We start from the raw sequence: 20,306 nt of genomic DNA, 5'->3' as shown, positions 1-20,306 counted from the left end.
TGATAGGCTTTAAAATGCTAGTCATATGGCCCATTTAATTTTCACAGTTTTTCAAAGGAATGATCTATGTGGAAGCTTACAATTACAGCTGAATTTCACTTACCGTATTTACATGATTGTAAGTCAACTCGAATGTAAGTCGACCCCCCCGCATCACGCACTGTGAAATTAGCTTGCTTATCGGCCACCATCAATACAATCGCACTGTGTGCGCTGCATGCGAAAATGCCCGTAGATGCTCTCCTGGCGAATAACGCAACTTCCAACTCTGCATTGCGTGTTTGCATGGGTTGTGCTGCAGCACGAACATATCGTGTGCCCGCGTTATTATTACAGCTATTTTTTTTCTTTTTATTAAGCCCGCACTCTAGCCCGTTGTGACAGGTGTTTCGGGCAGGGTAACATTATATTTATTTATTTATACTTGTCCAACCACCAAAACGAACTTTTCTGACTGCAACTACCGTGACACACCATCAATGCCGTGACTGCCGTGCACGGACCGGCGGTGCAGATAGTGCGGTGTCATTCTCTATGCCGCCATCGCGTTGGAGTTCGTAACGTATTTTATCAATAATAGCGCAAACTGTGCACGGCGGTTACAGCTGGGATAAACGTAATATGTTACAATTTAAAAATTATTAACTTTTTTGAGCCACAGCAAGCAGAGTACTAAGTATAAAAAGGGGACGATACATAATAAGCGTATAATAACATATAAGCGTAATATATATATGCGTAATAAGCATAATAAGTATACTAATACCTGATACTCGATTTAATATCTGCAGCGGGTCTTTGGACCTAGATATTAAACTTATTATTGAAATATGGCGGAGTACTTGGCTTGAAGCACTCTGGCATGGATCGGCCCGGGGACTATTAGCACGGCGAGTCTTTTCTTTCACTCTTTGCTCTCCTATCCTTTACCCCTCCAACTTTCAGCACGCGGCAGCGAACGCGGCTCGGCTTGAGCCAGTAGGCAGGCCCGTGCTCTTTCCTTTTCCTTCTTCCTCTCAGAAACATCAGTCAGTCAATAAGCGTCAGTTTCGCAAGCTCCACATGAGCTAGGGTAGCCATGGCGGCAATGGTTGCGAGGACGGCGTGTGCGACTTCTCATCGCGTTCCATGGAAACGTTGTGCTTGAAGATCCTCGACATGGAATTAACTTTTCGCTTACTATTCTTGGCAAGATTTTTCAGCAGTTATTTCTTTGATGGGGCTGAAAGAAGACAGTTTTTTTTTTTACTACTCGGCAAAGTAGACCCAGCAGTACGAATTAGGACTACAAGTAGTTTTCACCGGCTGGAATCGTGCCTCTCCAGGTGCGTACTCAGCTCGCTCATTGAAGTGAACTTTATGCTACTTTTTGCATTCGTAATGTAAAAATTTTAGCGCATTTAGCGGCAAGTTATATTTTTATGCTCACGCACTCGTTTGGCTGTTTTGTCAAACTCGATTGCTGCTCATTAAAACAAAGGGTGGTGATGTATGCAACTGAGATCTACAACCGAAAAGTGGACACGCATTTGGATGGTGTGCCAAAGTGCGTGTGGAAGCAAACTCCACTCAGCACAACTGCTTTTTAGTGCCACAAGAGCATCCCTTGACGGCTTATAGACTTGCGTTGGTAAAGTAAATTACTGGGCTTGTTTGTAGTGGTTGCTGTGCGCTATTCTCTTGTCACCTATAAAAATGAACTATTATGTTCCGTTTTGCAGCAACCTTGACCTATTGCCTCAGAGAAAGCTGGTCATTACAGGTAAGCCTACTTTAATGAGTATACATTATCAAGTGTGTGATATTTCGCTATTTTGTTGCAGCATGCAGCCTTGTCCCACTGGGGGATGTTGCATCAGATTGACATCTCCCCAACAATGCAGGACCTGACTGCAACACTGATTGAGAAGATTCAGGACTCAATAAAAGCTCAGAGGCGTCTTGCATGTGCAAAAGTTCAAAGGCATTATGGAGCAAATAAATGTAAATTTTAGACAGATCTTTTTACTACTGTGCTTTCATCACTTGAACGTTTAGGGACAAGCTTTGTGAACACACAGGCAGCGTAGCCCATTAAAATCTGGGCACATCATTCATGAATTTTCAAGTGCAGCATTGCACTCTGGCTTTGGCGAACTACACTGCCTGTACGTACACGACGTGCTTCCTGAAGAGCAACCAGTGACCGGTTTCAACAACGAATTTCCAGCTCAACTGGAACTAGTTGCCAACTGGTTTAAGGAACAAGCTTCCAGTTCAACTGGAACCAGTTGTAACTGGACCAATGAAGTGCAAAATTGTTCCTTAAACCACTTTAACTGGAACCAAATAGTCCCAGTTGAAATTTTCGCCTGGGATATATAGGTACCCGAGATATAGCAACAAACCTGGTTGGGGGGGTGCAGCGGGGCTTGGTGGTGACGGCTGTTGTGGTGGTGGCATAGCGGCTGCAGCTTGTTCTTCAGCAGTGGGTTCAGCAACAGGTGCTTCTTCTTCCATGGGCACATCAGCCGGCACCTCAGGAGCGGCTGCTGCCACGCTGGCCTCGGCTGCTGCCACGCCGGCCTCGGCTGCTGCCACGCCGGCCTCGGCTGCTGCCACACTGGCCTCGGCTGCTGCCACGCCGGCCTCGGCTGCTGCCACACTGGCCTCGGCTGCAACCGGACCTGCCTCCACCACATCCAGAGAGGGGCTGGGTGGTGGCCGGAGCGCCAGAGGTGGAGTGCTGCTTCGAGCCCTGAACATAACAGTCAAACGGGGAAGAAAGGGTCACAAGGAGAGGGGTGCTTACTCTCTAGCTGCAATTTTTGCCAGGTCATGCGCGAAAGCCCGGCACCGAGGATCGCCACGAGGTACGAAAGTGGTAATTTTGAAGCGAAAGCTTCACTACGCTAGGTTTTCAAGAGGGCAGCGTTAGTGCGGTCATGTGACAGGTGTCACGTGGCAGGTCATGCGGCCTACTGACGTCATCACAACCTGGCCACCGTGGCAGGTGGCAACTGCCCCATTGGACATCGAACATTTCATCGACGCTTTACAGACAATCCATATGGCAGTGTGTGAGGCGTTTGTGAACGTAGCCATGCAAGGAAGCTTTCGCTTCTCACCAGGGTTAACCGAAGTGTAAACCACAGCTAATTAAAAAAAAAAGTGTTGTTAATTTCCCGCTTGCTTTTGAGGTCTCTTACGCAGCATGAACGCTTGGTGGCCTGTACTCTACACAATGCAAGCACTTTAAAGCCAAGCTCGAACACCCTCCAGTTTCTTTTTTCTTTTCTCATATGGCTTCTTACATCTTGCCATAAACAGGCACCGGCACATGGTGTGTACACATGCAGCTTGGGCGAAGCTGCCTTAGACCCCGCAAATAGTTAGTCTGTATAGGTCAACCCCTCAATTTCAGACAGCCATTTTTTTTCAAAAAAGGTCGAGTTACATGTGGCAATATATGGTACTTATAGATAATTACATTCCCATATAGGAATAGAGCAGCTATTTCTAGCTGGAAAGTAACTTTTCCAGCTAGAAGCAAAGGAATTCTGGTTAGAGTTAGCAGCTGGAAATGGCACTTTCAAGCTGAAAGCAGATGTTCCAGCTGAACACACTCATTTAATTAATTATTTATTTAGTTATTTAGATAAATGCATTCATCCCATAAGGAAAAGTATTCAAATCCTGCCATTTGACAGACAGTGGACTAGCTTCGATGTTAAAAAAGGGCATCTGCTACCACTCACTAACTTCATCAGCAGACTGTGCAATAGGGTGTGCTTATTACTCGAGTAAAAAGTAAAGTGCACTTTCTGACCATCAACTTCTGACCGTCAAAGCAGACAGCGTATTAACTATGCAAGTGCGTTCATTACACAAATAAATACGGTATATAATACTACCTTAGGATGTCTCCAAATAATGCACAAAAAGAAGCAATGGCAATAAACAAAATTAACCAGCACAGAAAACATGAACGATGGACACGTGAATTCAGTTCTATATGAAATGTATCTGCAGGTTCTAATGAAATCATTGGCAGTCAGTTGTGGAAGCTCTTTGTTGAGGAAGATCATTTAAATGTTTGATGACACAAGGTACCATATTTACCCGCGTTTAACCCGCACCAATATTTGAAAAAACGCATTTAAAAAGTTCGGTGAGGGTTATCTGCGAATTTTTTTCTTTAGGGGGGGAGGGGGCGGCCTCACGGCAATGCGCGGCGGCCTCCCCCGTGTAGTCCGCCATCCCCATTGTCATCAACGCTTGTCAAACTGATGAGGGGCCAACGAATGGCATAGCCAAATCCACATTCATATTCACCCACGCCACTGGCCCCGTTTTCTTCAGCCAGCGTTGTTGAGCATAGTGTTAGGTGCTGTTTCGCTCACTACACCCCAGTTTGCACTGTTTGCAAGCTTTGGTTTGGCATCATGAGTGCAATTCGGCAGCATTGTTTCACAGCGAAAAAGAAGCTAAAGATTATAGCCACTGCCGAACAAATAGGCAACAGAGCTGCTGCCTGTACTGGATGCTCGTACTGGATTCCTTCCGAGCCCACTGCACTGATGCGGTGAAGGCTCACCTCACCGAGACCGGCACTGACCTCGTTACAAAAATTGGCAGTGGCTTAGCTCGGCTATGCCAGGATATACGTAGCAAAAGCTAAGACATAGCTTGGTTAGCCGGTTGGCCACATGACCAGTCACATGGTTGGTCACGTGGTGCGACCACGGTGGGACTGCGAGCACCGCGAAACTGAGAGTTCGTGGCCAACGTAGCTTTCGCTACAATACCTGGCGGCATGATGTCCATGCTACAGCCGCTCGGCGTGTGCCTGAACAAGCCATTCAAGGCACATGCGAAGCGGCTGTATGCCAGTGGATGGCCAACGGCCTTTATGCCCTCACACCAACAGGACGAGTGCGAAGGCCCAATATTCCATTGCTATGCCAGTGGATCGTGGATGTGTGGAAAGCGATATCGGCTGACTTGGCGCATAAAGCCTTTAAAAAATGTGCCATCAGTAACAGCTGGGATGGTTCCGAGGATGTCTACGTCTTTAAGAGTGGCGATGAGCCTCGGATGACAGCAGTGAGAGCAGCGATGATTGAGAATCGGACAACCAGTGACGTGGTGGTGGTCGTTTGAATAAATGTTCTGAAAATGAAATGATCACTGAGTGTGTGGTTGTATCTTTCTAGTACTCATTTTTTTTTTTCAGGTAAACGTGCGGCTTATAAACGAGGTTTTTTTTTTTTTCATGGAGTTCAAAGTTAGGGGTGCCGGTTACATGCAGGGGTGGGTTATGCGCGAGTAAATACAGTACTAGCACAAATTTGTTGAAGGTTCCGTATAAATGCAGCTGGAAATTAAAATTTTTCCATTTGTAATATGGCAGTACTTAAGCTGCCACTAGATGAGATTATTGCATGTGCTGAGCAGTGTGGCCACAGCTGAGGCTAAATAGGGAGGGCGACACAACAGTGTTCAAATTCAGATCTGGCAATGTCCCCATGCGGATGTGAAGCAGAGGCAAATGTGATCAGTGGAACCAATGGAAAGCTACCTGCGAGGAGTACTGACAACTGCAATGCTCAAAGCAGCACAAAGCAATGATGGAAAGCTCAAGATGCACCAAAGGGTGAAGGCAGCGGCAGCAAAAGCAGCAGCAAAACCAAGAAGCCTTCCCCACTGCCTCACTCTCGTTGTTGGGCGAGAGAAAGGTGACGAGGCCTGTGAGCTGGCAACTCGGTGCCCACTTACCTGGCAGGGGGCAGGCCGTCGGCCTTGGCAATGGGAGAGATGGGCTCTCCCACAATGGCCGCAGGGGCCTCTTCCTGCACTGGAGGAGGAGACACCAGCGGTGCTTCCCGGTTAGCCTTCAGTTCCAACAGCCTGTCCAACTCCTCCAGGAAGTCACCTTCTTCTTCGGCCTGTGTGGCGAGGGGTGAGACACCGGTGCTGGCTGGTCAGCTTATTTTGGAGGTACCACAACAACACACTATGATTCCATACAAGTGGGCAAGCACATCCATCAACCACCTTCTCTGTGATTTGGATACGCCCACACCACAAAGGACCACCAGTGTTCACTGTGATGATCGCTAAGAGGATGATGCTCGATTCCACTCGGACTGGCCAAAACACATCTGGAACCACTGGAACCAAAGCGGTACCAGCAGAAACCAAATGGATTCCAATTGGTTCCACTTCTGTTAGTGCCAGTTCCGAATGCTCTCTTTCAAATGGGATATTCAGCGTGTCACAGATGCTGCACCTGCCAAGCCGCACAAGGACTTCACAGATGTCATTCACCAGACAATACATAGCAGAGCTTCTAGTCATGTTCGTAGTTAACACGTCACATGTTAAGATGTTCACAGCCGCATGAGGCACTACTCCTGGGCCATGCTGTGCACTTCCACCATGCAGCAGCAGACAGTCCAAGTATGTGCAAGTATATGACAACAATATCTCTCAGGCAAATAAACAAGAGGTGAAATCTATCAAATTCTGCAAGTAGACAATATCTGCTCTCTAGATAAGGTCAAAAAGCTGTATGTGGGCACCTGCATCAGCCTGGCTAGGCCCACTGCAGCACAAATTCCTCTCACACTGATCTCCGGTAATAGCAGCTAGCCCCTGCCAGTCAACCTCGAGCGATTAGTTCCTCAATCGTGTGCTGCAATTCGTCTCCCGAGTTACTTAGCAGAGCAATGAAATGTGAGGTTACTATGGTTTTGTCCACTGATTCTTCTCTCGCAATCCAACCCTCTGAAAGCCTCCTGTAGACATGTGTTGAACAGTAGCAGAGAGATTGTATCTCCCTGCCCGACACCGTTCCCGATTGGAAATTTATCCCTCTACCTGCTGAGAACTGCAGTCACTGTGCAGCCACTGTAGGTATTTTTCAGTACTGTTACATATGCTTCTGCATACATCTTAAAACCCTGGTTACGCAATACCTGCGTGACACTAAGGTCGCCCTCGTTGGTTAAAGCACCATATCTCTTCTTGACCGAGATTCCAAGCTCCTCTACTTTCCCTCTTTTCATATTCTCACCAAAGCGTTTCTTCCTCACAAATTTCCTCTATTGCATCTTCGAATCTAGGCTAACTTTAGACCTCGTCATCCTATGGTCAAATCACCTCAACATCCTGCATGATGGACATATGCTACGATGTCTATTTCATTTCCCTCTCTTGTTCTTGCATATGTGGAAGGAGGCAATCAGAATTCTGGGAATAATCCTTCCTGCATATTACCAATAGTTGTCCCCGCTATTCTCAGAATTCTCTTCTTTCGCGAAGTCACCATCAGCAGAGGGCACGGAATGTCTACACAGAGCTTTTCGATGATTTGCACATCACAAATGGGCCTCCTGTTAATTAAGGTCAACTGTGATGACTGCTGAACTAATCAGCGGCTCCTAAAATGCACCCATAGCACATGCCTCTTGGAGGGCGAGGGCGTCCCTCTCCTCCTCGCCCAGGTGAGTCCGGTGCAGTGAAGCTTCCTCGGGGAGTGTGATGGTGCTGCGGTCCACCACGTGGGCGGTGGCTGCTGCCTGGCCCTCCTCGCCATCTGCTGCGACGAGGGAACACACACCGACAATTGCTGGACAAGTGGTGCAGACTGCTGTGATATGGAACACTCGATGAACCCAGGCACACAATCCGAATACTGGTCTGTGAGAGTTGGCTCGTGTTTTTGGATCTTTTTAACACAGCGTGTGAGAAAGATGGGACGAAAAAGGAATCAAAGTGTGCTTGAAACACACGAAACAGGAATGGTCCCTGCCCTGTTTTAATTCCTTATTTGTCCCCTCTTTTTCACAGTTTCAAAAGCATCCCAGTACATGAGTGTCATGCATCTCATTGCAAACTGCCCTGCCTTACTGTTCTTCATACTGCACATCAATCATCTTCATTTTTCAAACAAAAAGATAAAAGTCGTAAACAGACAGAGGGCAAAGGAAGAAACAGACACCATAAGCATTGATTTGCAAGTCAGATGTTAATAAATAAAATGCAGAACATAAGCAGTTGTCCAGGAAAAAAGTGCGCACACCTAAAAAATTCAGCCAAGTGCATCCAGATACAACTCTTTTTCACATGGCACACTGAGCATTTCTTTGTCTTCTTCCTGCTTGTAAATTGTTTTTGTTTGTTTAGAATGCTGCACCAACTAGCTCGACTAAACATATCACATCACCCTCATTCTCGCAGTGGACACATCTTGCCTCTACGCGTACTAAATACTCCATTTATCTGGCTTGGACTGAGCTGCAAACCCTTCTAGCAAAACTGGCACTGCCTTTCAGTCGGTACGAACACGGACCCCAGAAAAGTAGAATCCCCTTCTGCTGATGAGAGGTCACATCTGATCATCACCAGCACAGAAAGACTTCAGCTAATACATACAGCACAAATAAAAATTAGGCACGTGCAAATGATGAGTTTTGAGTTCGAAGTGAATACGAAGCGAATAGTTTGTAACTGGAAATGTAGTAGTAAAAAAAAAGGCAATTCATTAGGGCTAAATAGTATATGCTGAATGATGGGGTTTGCACAATTCAGTAAGGCAACTAAAATTAAAAATACAAAAGAAAAAAATGCATTCAAACTTGCATCACACAATGTTCAATCAGCAGCAAGTCAAAGTGCACTAAGCATCATAGTCTCAAGCCCTTACCATGAGATGAGACGTATTACATAAGCTGCTGGTGTTAAATGTAAAAGTTGCAGATAGATTTTTTGAACACCGAAATTTCAAACATAACTCGTACTCCAGGCCAGCGTGGCCCAAGTCATGCATCTCACAGAATTCAGTGCACTACAACCGAGGCCGAAATTTCAGACATGTTACATCTGATGCCGCAATTTCTCCTACCTCATTCGTGTGACATATGGTCTTATGACTGCACCATGTATACGTGATTGCGTGCTCATACTATTGCCAGAGGAAGCTATGAGTCGCAAGTGTCAGAGTGTGCATAAGGCCGTTGACTGCTTTTTCCAGCAGGATGTTTTCCTGAATTCTCGAACTTCGAAATACTTCGCAAATATTCGAAGCTTAAGAATATTACTTATATTGGTTTTAAAGCTCGAATTGAATACTGCATAATTATCTTCGATATTTGAAACATTCGAATATTCACACAACCCTACTAAAAATCATTTCTGCATTCACAGCTTGCATATTCATATTTCCTTTAATATTAATCACTTGTAGCCTCGATGTTAAGCTCTTGAAATGGGAGTTTAGCTGGCATTCCCTGGCTCCAAATACAAACTTCCAGGTTCCAGCTGAAGAGTGGTTCGAATATAATACTACAAAGGCAAACAGCAGGTAAGCACTTTGAACCTGAGCACCTCAATTGTGTTGAATTTAAGTTAGGTAGCTAATCAGAGTGCTTACAGCCAGAAACAGATCAGGGGTTCCAAACGGTTCTGCATGGAGGCAGCTCAGGGTTGAAGTAGGCATGGCACAAACAGAGGCCTATGTGGACTTGTTCACACGGGCCTGGCTTAAAACTTTAAACCTCACATTCTGCATCTCTGTAAAACGGCAAGGGCTGCTACTGCTGTCTTGAATTCAATCGTCAGAACCTCCTGTTGCCTTTCAATAAAAGACAGGTGCCACTTTCTGTTTTAAGGTGCTTTTATATCAATGGCATTTATAGGACAAGTTTTGCACTATTAATGCGAAAGTATTAGATGACTCACCGACATGAAACCATGACGCCGTTCAAAAAAGAAGACTGCGCTACAAAACTAGTGAATGTTCAAAACGATTGGACATCATCAAACGTGGGAAAATATGAAATGTTAACCACTAGTAGTCCACACTAGTACTTACAACTGCTCACCAACTACGAAAGAATAGAATAGAACAGAAATAGAATTTAAACATACCTTTTATACAATCAGAATGAAATTGGAATAGAATTGCAATGCTTTTGCACAAGCTCCTTAAGTGCCTCTGGCAATTTTTCCATGCAGTAATCATGGAGTTCTTTTAGGTCTCAACATTACTAGTTATAGTGGAGAGGAAAGAATGTGCCCTATTTTTTTAATCCAATTCTGTGAGCAACAGATATGTATGCTGTGTTGCTAAACAGACATAAACCCAGCCGCACAGAGCCAATGATCCTTTTTTTTTGAACAACAGAAATTGTATGAAGCGGTCGAGCCAAAAGCTCATAAAAACGAACCCTCCCACAGTATTGCACTTACTTGAACTGATCGAAACTATCTCCCAACCCCTGCGTGAAGCAAATAAAGGAGAGAGAAGCCTTATGTAGCAATCACTGCCAATAGTTGTTTTTTTCCTCAAACATAAAGTTGGAGATACAGTCACAGAGTCCATTTTCATTTCTGCCTTCATGGTGACAACTTCAGACAAGGGTTTGTCACAAACGCAAGTGTTGTGCAAGTGCGAGATACTTGGAAGACATTCTAACTACTGGACCTTTAGACAGCTGCCACAGAAATTGGTACACATTTGAAAAGCCAGTGCGGCACAGCCAGCGCGAAGGAATCTTGCCCGTGCGCGCTGTAGACGGTTCGAGAACCATTGAGAAACATACCCCAGTTACCAAAGGAGAGCGCGTGACCTCGAGTATGCTGAGTAATTTCCTCTCCACTTCGCTCATGCATGGTGGAGCTGGGTCAGAAAGAAACTACTCAAGTTTTCTAGAAGCATCTCTCCTCGCCTGACTAATGGCGATGCTCGCCCGGAAGGATGGTGAGAGGAATTGTACGGTTGATACTGTGTGTATGTGCATGCCTTCCTTGGCGCAAAGAAACAAACAGATGCAGCACGCCTTATATGTGAAGTATGTTCAGTGCCATCAGTTAGCTGGTGTCGTAGGTCAAGCTTCAGAGAAGCATGCCTGCACAACTCCCAGGTCGACACCACTTGCCCAGCGACGGACCTCTGCGGGAGTGCATCCCAGTTGGTGGGACGGCCCATCGTGCTCCTCTGGTCGTCCGACTGTCGCTGTGCCAGATAAACAAATTTTGTTCTGTTTTGTGTGTCTCTCATGTATTATTGAACTTTTGGTGTTTGTATTGTAGCCTCTCTGTAGTATGCATGTAGTATGCATGTCCTGCACTGTTTTGGAATCACTTTGCATGTGCTGTTACGAGTGATTAGGAATTCCTCTGCACTGTCTCTTTTTTATATAATGTTTTTTGTTAGTGAACCTTTGGCTCCGACCCATTCTCTGGATTATGACAGGCGAAAGCTGGGCCCCAAATGACCCCTCCCTTCGTCATGCACTAAGTAGCTGGTTTTTGGCTGAACTTGTTATGCAGAATTGAGGGCATCTCCTCCGAGACGGAGACCACTACCCTCACATGTTCCAAGGGTGTGTGGGAGTGCATGCGACAAGTGTGCACAGGTGACAACAGCACACCCAACACCTGCTGTCTTCTAGGTCACCCTATTTTGCTTGATACCTCAACTACCCTTGGGGTATTTATTTCCTCCTCTCAATGTGAGAATGAATGTGCAAGAGCGAAACGGACAAGGTGCAGACAGCCATGTACAAGTGTCACAGCATTCTGACCAACCACCCCTGTAAACCACAGTCCTTTTTTAGACATCGCAGCAAAATCATTTATGTCCTGGAGAAAACTGCCATCCAATGAACATCTAATGCACGCGCTATTATATAGCTTCCAACACGTGGAATATCCTAGGCACAAGAATATCCCAACGGTTCAGTGCGTACCATCTGCTGCAAAAGCTACAGTACACCACGCCATTCATTTAGCTGGTACATCATATATTCAGCTGATGCATTATAGGTGCAATCGATGGTTTTATGCTGTGGCTTCCAGACATGCTTTTCAAGGCACTGCTTAGATCATTATGCTTGAAGTAAGAGCTTCCAATACAACTCAAACTACTTTGGTGAGAATCTCGCTGTGACAAAAATTGGTATGTGGAGTGTGGAGATCAATGTCCTACAGCTCCACATGGGCTATGAAAGACACTGTAGTGGAGGGATCCAGATGATTTCCAACTCCTGAGATTCTGTTGTGTGTCTTCCACCGCACAACGAGTGTTTTAGCATTCTGCCTCCGTCGAAATCGGGCCACCACGGCCAAGATAATGAACCTGGATTGTGCTCATACCTGGATAACAGAAATATGCATGCATACACCTAAGTGGTGCAACTTCATGATGTAGCTTCACAGGCACTAAACACCCTGCAACTCATGACAGTCAGTGGTGCCACACAAGCGATGCGAGTGTGGCTGTCAGCACCCACCTGGTAGCTGGCCCACAATGACACTCTCGGGTGTGGTGGTCCAGGCGTGTGGCACCTTGCCAAAGTCATCCCGCACGACTGGAGGGGCCTTAGTCACTCCCTTCTTTGACCGCTTGGAGATGGGCAGGCTGCAAGCAGAGTCCAAGTTTTATTACACACTATCACACAGCTAGCAGTCAGCACTGATTAAGAAGTAGTTAACACGAACAGTAGCTAGTGACAGTACAATAAAACCTCATTAATACGAAAATTCGGATAATTCAGACTGCCACCGGAGTCTAGCTAAACGCCCATGTAAGTCTATGGCATCGGAAGCTTGTTCACTCGGGTGTCTAGGTGCTGGTATCGGTTAATTCAGATAGGCTCCCGAAGTGGTGGTGTGCCAAGGTATGACAGGCACGGCAAGCAATTGTCTAAACATATTACATTGTTTCCCGTGCCCCTCATTGTCAACGCGGCTGCCGCTGCAGCTGTGCTGACGGTCGGCAGGGCATTGTTGATAGGCTGAGTCCGGCTGCACATAGTTTCGTTTTTGGAGCTTCACCACCAGCCAGCGGCGAAGGCGGCTACCAGCCGTGCGATCAGCCAGCCAGCCAGCCAGCCGAGCCTATTGCTGCACATTTAGAAAAATGATTGGCTTGATAATGTTTTTTTGTTTTTCGAAGGCGTCCTACTGCTGTGGTGCTGATGCACCCTCCCCTCACTTCCGTCTTCGTTCTGCAGTGCGTGGAAACTCCGTGCTCATCACAAACTGTTCGTCATTTGTGCGGCGAAGCCTCCTCAAGCGTGATGCCATATGCAAGAGAGGTCCAGTCCTGCCATATTGTACACTGAGAGAAGCCGCGGAGAATCTTTACCATTATGGAGCATGCAGTTGTGCTTCCTGCACTCTTGATAATGTGCACGAATCAAGGCATATGACAGAACTGCGAAAAATGGGTTTCACAAGATTTTAATTTTAAAAGATGACGACCACCAAGGTTTTCACTAAATAAATTTCTTTCACTGGAACTGTTTTTGGCAGTTCTTTTTTAATTGGAGGGGGAGATCTTTCGATTATTCGACATTTAGATAATTTGGATGTTTTTCCCACTCCCTTGAAGTCTGCATAAACGAAGTTTTACTGTGGTTACATAATTAAACACTTAAGTTGAGTGTGCCCTTGTCAAAGCTCTGTTGAGCAAAAAAAAAAAAAATTGGCAGTGCAACTTCACGTGAAATTCCAGTGTTCCCACCCAGAGCACAACATCTGTCAATGAGAGCAGGAGGCTTAAAATGTGGCCCTGGCCCTCTTGCTTGATGAGCGTTCAAAGTGAGTCCGCTTTACCCAAGGAATAGCAAGGACAGCCTTTTACCAGGTACCATACAGTGCTCTACCCAATTAGCATTACTTCCTTAAGATCACCTCTCAATTGTTCGAAACTGGCATTTCTTCCACATATAGTGCTGAAATACGTAACAACTTGGATGAATTGTTTCATACACTACCCTCTGAACAGTTTCTAAAAGAGCCGACTAATCATGTGACGTTTAAAGCTTGTTTTACTATTTCTTCTGCAAATCACTCCTCCTAAGTCTCACGCTGAGACAGCAGTATTTGTAAATAAAATTGTAAAATAAATAGCATGCGTGAATGGTGCTTTGCGTTGCTGTGAGTGTTCTAAAGCTCATAAGAAGACCTCGTCAAGCACAAGCTTTCGTTGGGACTATGGTCCCATCCCATAACTCATTTCAACAGAAAAAAAGGCAGACGCCGACCAAAGGTTTTTGTGAAAACAGACGTTTCGGCTTCCATACGGAAGCCTTGTTCACTCTGTTCTGACAAAAACCTTTGGTCGGCGTCTGCCTTTTTTTCTGTTGAAATGAGTTACTTACTACTCGACCAGACGAGATTTCGTCACACCTTAGATTTCATTTCGTTCCCATCCCATACCTCAAAAAGCTGCACTGAAACCAAGGCGCAGCTTGAAGCATAACCAATTCACGTCATATCAAGTGTAAGGAGCACAGTACACATGGTCTAAACAGGTCTGCAACGCCAAATTCATCACAACGCTAGACTTGGCTCCAGCTAACTCGGCTCTAGAGTGAAATGCAACCTGCTCAGAAGAACAGAAAGCTGGCCAAGCTGGCCAGATTCCCTTTATTCCTTCAGGCACTGCTTTCACATCTGCGGACGACAGCTGAACGCCGCTAAATTCCCCTATACAAGGTGTGATATGTCTGAAAACAAATAAAATGTGCCGACATTTGAAAGACCAAACACAAAACCATCTCAAGCCAGGAGACCGAAATGACTGTAGAATAATTGTTTTTAAGATGACCACCTCTGGGAGTCTTGACAGCTCTGGCAGGGCTCCAGTCGGTGTGTGTTTTCACCAGCTTGTTTTGGAAGCGTGGAAACTTTGAAAAGACACAATGTGCTCATTTTAAACAGCTTCTCAAGGCTTGAGTGCATGAAAAAAAGGATAACCGACACCTCGAAAGCTGATATGAATAGCAGTACGAACATGGGAGGACCCAAAAGAACAAGCATAACTAACCATCTGAGAGGGTGGCAACTTTTTCTGGGCAAGCTCGACAACCTCCTTTAAAAAACGCGACAATTCTTAAAAACCTCGTTAATAATAAGGCCTCGAAGGCAGTCTCTATCTCGAAAAATCAAGGTTTGCATGAGCAAACCCTCACTTTCACTCAACAGGCATAAATTTGCATAGCTGCAGGATGTGTTTCAAAAAGTATGACATGCCTATAGGTGATCCGCAGGTAACGTTTCTGTTTGGTTTGGGGTGGAAAGAGATACAAATATGTATTTCCATATTAAAATGTCAGCTGAGAGTTGGTGCCAGTGGTGGCGTATATTTCTGATCTTCCCAATGGGCACTGAAACTCCCTTGGATGTCCTGTGGATGTCTGGGACGTCCATGGGACGTCCAAGAGAGTTACAGTGCCCATTGGGTTCTGTCCTCGTTTCTTCACACTGTTTTATAATGCAATCTGTTTGCAGTGAGCCATAACCAGAGCCCAGCTGCCTAGCTGACAATGGCTGAGGCAATTAAGGAAGCCCAGCTCACTTGATGTCTTCCACTTTGAGCCGCTTCCTGTCTTTGAGCACCTGCAGGCAGTTGTTGGCTGCAACTGAAACCGAGACACGAGAAGACAGTGAGCACTGAGAAGACTGCCCATGGCAGGCGCTGCTTGTGTGCAACATAACTGTGCCCCCCTTTCTTTTTTTTCTTTGTAGCAAAAGACTGCCACAAGCATGGACCACGGCTACCAGCTGCCATTTTTCTCACACTGCTAATAAAGCAAAGAATATTCTGAGGATGTTCTTAGGAATCGAAAAAACATAATAGATTGCACTGAGGCAAGAGAGGAGCGCAACCGAGTTCTTTAAAGGGATATGCTAAAGTTCACTTGTTTCAATAGATTGCTGCGTTCTCATACAAAAGTGGCTATGTTCACTGAAAACAGAGCTGCTACAAGCTAGAAAAGGCCACAAAATGAAATGCAGATGTCACCACCACTGACTGTTTTGGCAGATAAACTGCAGTGATGTCAAGACAATTTTTTGTTTGCAAATCCGTGAGGCTAAGCTACACAACGATTCACTTCTAGGAAATCACAGAGTCTTTTTCAGTCTTCGTGTCATGGGTATCGATCAGATCGAAGGAAAAAAAATGTGCTTTTTTTAAGTCCTCTCTTCTCGGCAAAAAACGAATCTTTTGCTGCATCACAGACATAAACACAGCCACTATGAGCCAATTGTCTTTTACTACGAACATAAATTAGATGGAGTCCAAAATTAGTGTCTCTGAAAAAAAGCATCTGTTAGTTGCGCAGTGTCCTAGAATGCTGAAGCAAGGCATAAGCAGTGGGCATAAAGTGGTCATCTGAACGCTAATCATCCAATCATAAGTATCGAGTGGGCATACTACAAAGGACTAATGTTCATATGACACAAAGAGACATCATCATATATGCAACACCTAGAGAGCAAGACAGGGTTAACTGGAGACAATGGGCAAGGCATCTGTCTTGCAGTAAATGTAGTACCTCATCTGATGATGACGACGATGATGATGACTGGACACACTATGACTAATACATATGCTTCGCACAAGTTGACGAGGTTCAGTACCTAAAATGAATATTGCTATAATTTTGACTTGGATGTCCTTTCCAAATTCAGCGTTTAAGCCATGAAACTGTACATTGCAACACAGACTGTGCATTTCCATACCTTCCACCATAGCTTTTAAGAAGATTTTAAAGCAGAAGAAACATCAAATTTTTGGATGCTTGTTTTTTTCTTTTGATTGGTGCATTAGACAAATGTATATACATGACACACAACGTGGAAGTCACGTATGTCAGCTGAATAATTTCTAATTGAATTTTTTTTTTCGTGTTGTTTGGGTGTCAATTTCAAAAGCCAAATGATGGCTATGATTGTCACAGATGATATGAGATTGGCATGCGTAAACTGCAATATAATCACTGCCTGCTCATTTTTTGTCCTTGCAACTCATCGGACAGGCTTGCATAACAGTTCGCATGAATTAAAAAGAAGAAAGCAGTGACAATACTGCAGTTTTTGTATGCTTCACGTAACCTTAGCTCATACTCTACGTCACAGCCATCATTTGGCTGTTGAAATCAAAACAACATGAAAGAAAAAATTCGATTATAAATTATTTACCACTTGTTACACAATCCATGTGGCTGCGTGTTTTCTGATGTGCTGCATGTATCATCCTACACAAAGAAAACACCAGGCCAGAAACTGAACCTTGACAAAGGTAATAATATTGCACCAAAACAAATTAAATGTGTTCACAGAAAGTAAACCACACACACAAAGCAGTCTCAAAACACGTCATGCAAATATTTTAAGAAAAACAGCACAATTCATATCATGACTAAAGTACACAACGAAAAAATGTCATTATTTCAGCTCAGCAAAAATTCACTTCTTTTCAATGCCTTGTCACAATCTGCTCTTAGAGAGACCAAACTTGAAGTTAAAGGACGGTGAAAAATACCACCATGAAATTTGTGGCCACTAGTTTTCTTCAAAAGGCCTTTGTCGTTACATTTCATGTTCGCAACATTATTTCCTTAAGAAAGTCCACCCGAATACACAGTGACATACCACGCTTGCCCTTATTACTAGCCCAATAAAACTATCCCCCAAGAAAAACAAACTGCTTTTGAGCAAAGGAAAGGGCAGAGTACCTGCCTAGCTGACACCCGAACTGTACCAGGAGGGAAGGGAGTGAAAGAAGGGAGAAAGAGGTGACATAGTGGAGAGTTCTGGAATAATTCTGACCCCCTGGGGATCTTTAAAGAGAACTGCCACTGCACAGCACACAGGCACCTTCTTGCGTTTTGCAATGTAGCCACCACAAGTGGTATAAAACCCGGGTCGTTTGGCTCAGTGGCCGAGCACGCCAACCACCGAGCCACCTCAGTACCTACCCCCAAGGGAAGCAGTCACAGTCAAGTGGGCATCTCACCTCTGACAGCCCCTGCCTTCTTGAGGTAGAGAACCCAGAGTCCGCAGAGGAGCTTGCACGACAGGCGCAAGGAGAAGCGCAGTGACTGGCGCCCCGTCAACCCATGGGCCAGCTCACGCTGCAGCTCCTCACTGCAATGCAGAAACAGTGCCGGCAGGCACTGCCGCTCACAACACTGTCTCTCTCTACCATAGCTGAAAGACAACCTCAGGCAGGCCAGTTGCGCTCATTACATAAGTCCACTGTATTTATGACTGAAAAAAATGTAATTACTGGGGAGCAGTCCCAGGTGCAAATTTCGCAAGTGGTCCCACTTGAAGTGGGTTATTGGACCACGTGAGGTGGGATCACTTGACAAAGGGAACCATTTGGAACAACCAGGTTAAAAAAAGAAAACATTAGAAATTTCAGTTAGAAACACTTAGATATTTCAGTTTGTTCCAACTCGGTTTTCGGTTCCAAATCATTTTTAAGGTCCATTTTGGCAGTAAATTCAGCGCGGAGGGACGAAGGACAAAGAAAGGGGACAAAACAAGCTCTGTCTCACAACTAAGCTTTATTAAGAAGAAACGCAAATATATACATACAGAAAAATCACATAGGTGGGATAGGCCCGTAGTACAAAGATAGCGTAGAGGGCACTATCACCTCCAAAGTTAAAAAACCAAAAACACTGCCCTCTACGCTATCTCTAGCGTAGAGGGCCTCTACGCTATCTTTGTACTACGTGCCTATCGCACTTATGCCGTTTTTCTGCATGTATAAATTCGCGTTCCTTCTTAATAAAACTTAGTTGCGAGACAGCGCATGTTTTGTCCCCTTGTTGTGTCCTTCGTCCCTCCGCGCTGAATTTACTGTCAAAATGAACTACATCAAACTCGTCCAACTCACCATTCTCCTGCATTTTTACGGTGCAAAAGAAAAACTGATATGAGAGGAGTGCAGGGCAATGCTCATCCTGGTACCTACATTTTCACAGGGGTATTGCGTGCACCGTCACGGAAATCAACACACAAACATACAAGCATACATTACGCACAAGAAATACTTATACTATGGTTGAACATTAGTGAAATTGGTTCATGTATACATCGACTGAACACACTACTGCGCCCATATATATACCCCACTTATGACACTCTCATACTAGGGCCAGTGGCCCTTGCCCCTTGAGCGCAGTTATTTCATATAATTTCGACTGCAGTGACTGAGAAAATGATGAATGCAATTCAGTAGGCTAAGCTGCTGATAGCTCTTATTGTAAGAATCGTTTTAGTCTTGCCTTGTTTGCTAAATATGCAAATGTTCATATGAATCGTAGCCACTTGCAGTCTAGTGGTACCACTTTAAAGCAAGGGGGACCATTTGCAGAAACCACTTGAAGCAAGTGGGACCATTTGGAATTGCACTTGATATTTTCACCTGGGGTGTAGATCCCCCTGCTTTGTGAACATGAAATTTCAAGTGGTCAGCTCGAATTCACAATTTATATTTTCTCAAGTTGAGTTCAAAACACAGTGGTGCAAAGTTAGCGGGCAACTTGCTTTGTGTGCGTTTCCACAGACTCATCAACAAAATGCATCAACAGAGGTAACCATTTATTGTGATCATACAGGATAAGCAGACGCATGGCAAAATGGTGTTTGCGCTGACAGCCATTTCATGTAAAAAGCTCGGAAAAAGTTTTAGATTTAATCCAAACACATCACACCAACCACCTTTGCTTTTTCAGAAGCTCCACGACATATGTTACTCTCCTGTGTTGAAGATTCGGTTGCTCAGTTCAAATGTGTTGATTTTAAAAACTTGGTGAGTGCCTATTGAAGCAGCTTTTCAGAACTTCTAGCCCTTTTTTGACATCACCTTTTACTAAACCAAATAAAAAGCTGTACTTTACAAAAGGAAGGGATCACATAGATAAGATGTGCCAATCTTGAGTGATCTACAGAAACTGTTGTTGTCAGGCTAGTTGTCACCACAACAGGTTTTTTGCAGAAAAAAGGTAACACATAGATAAGATGACAGGATGAGCACTTGTCGACTTGTCTTTGCGGTGCAAAAAACTTGTTATGTTGAGTGACCTACTATAAATTATATTAGAGACGGCATTTGAGAGACTTAGAAGGAACACTACATGCTACTAGGGTCTTCAGATATATGGCTGATTCTTTAATCTCTGTTGATAAGGGCTCTTTGTTCCCTTGAGTCCATGGTTTCAAGCATTTTATCTGCTATGAAAGTGTCCTAACTTTCGTGTTTTAGCATTCAAGCTGCACAGCGATGACTTCATAAAATTCTGTAAGATGGAAACTTGAGATTTCATGCTAATTGCATCTGCTGTGCCTGTCATCCAAATCTAGCAAACCATTTATGCCACATCATTACATTCTTTAAAAACGGGTGAATACAGTGATTGTCAACCTCCGTTTTTATAATACTCTAAAAAAACCAAGCTTACAAATAATGACCAATAGTTTTGTACAAGAGTCAAAGAGGATGTGATGTGTGG

General features: G+C 44.6%; 1 protein-coding gene across 1 annotated transcript in view; it reads right to left on the bottom strand.

The window, feature by feature from the left end:
* The window catches only part of LOC144102302 (uncharacterized), a 52,834-nt gene that overhangs the window by 21,351 nt on the left and 11,177 nt on the right, over positions 1 to 20,306 (bottom strand). The window contains exons 4-9 of the mRNA XM_077635605.1: positions 17,798 to 17,928; positions 15,353 to 15,416; positions 12,279 to 12,406; positions 7,449 to 7,582; positions 5,758 to 5,927; positions 2,388 to 2,737 (exon numbers count right to left, since the gene is read on the bottom strand). Of these exons, the coding sequence (XP_077491731.1) occupies positions 2,388 to 2,737; positions 5,758 to 5,927; positions 7,449 to 7,582; positions 12,279 to 12,406; positions 15,353 to 15,416; positions 17,798 to 17,928 (977 nt within the window). The remainder of the gene's footprint in view (positions 1 to 2,387; positions 2,738 to 5,757; positions 5,928 to 7,448; positions 7,583 to 12,278; positions 12,407 to 15,352; positions 15,417 to 17,797; positions 17,929 to 20,306) is intronic.

Source organism: Amblyomma americanum, chromosome 8, assembly GCF_052857255.1.
Source record: "Amblyomma americanum isolate KBUSLIRL-KWMA chromosome 8, ASM5285725v1, whole genome shotgun sequence".
NCBI classification, from domain to species: Eukaryota; Metazoa; Arthropoda; class Arachnida; order Ixodida; family Ixodidae; genus Amblyomma; species Amblyomma americanum.
Note: the sequence above shows the minus strand (reverse complement) of the source record. Positions and strands in the feature narration are given on the sequence as shown.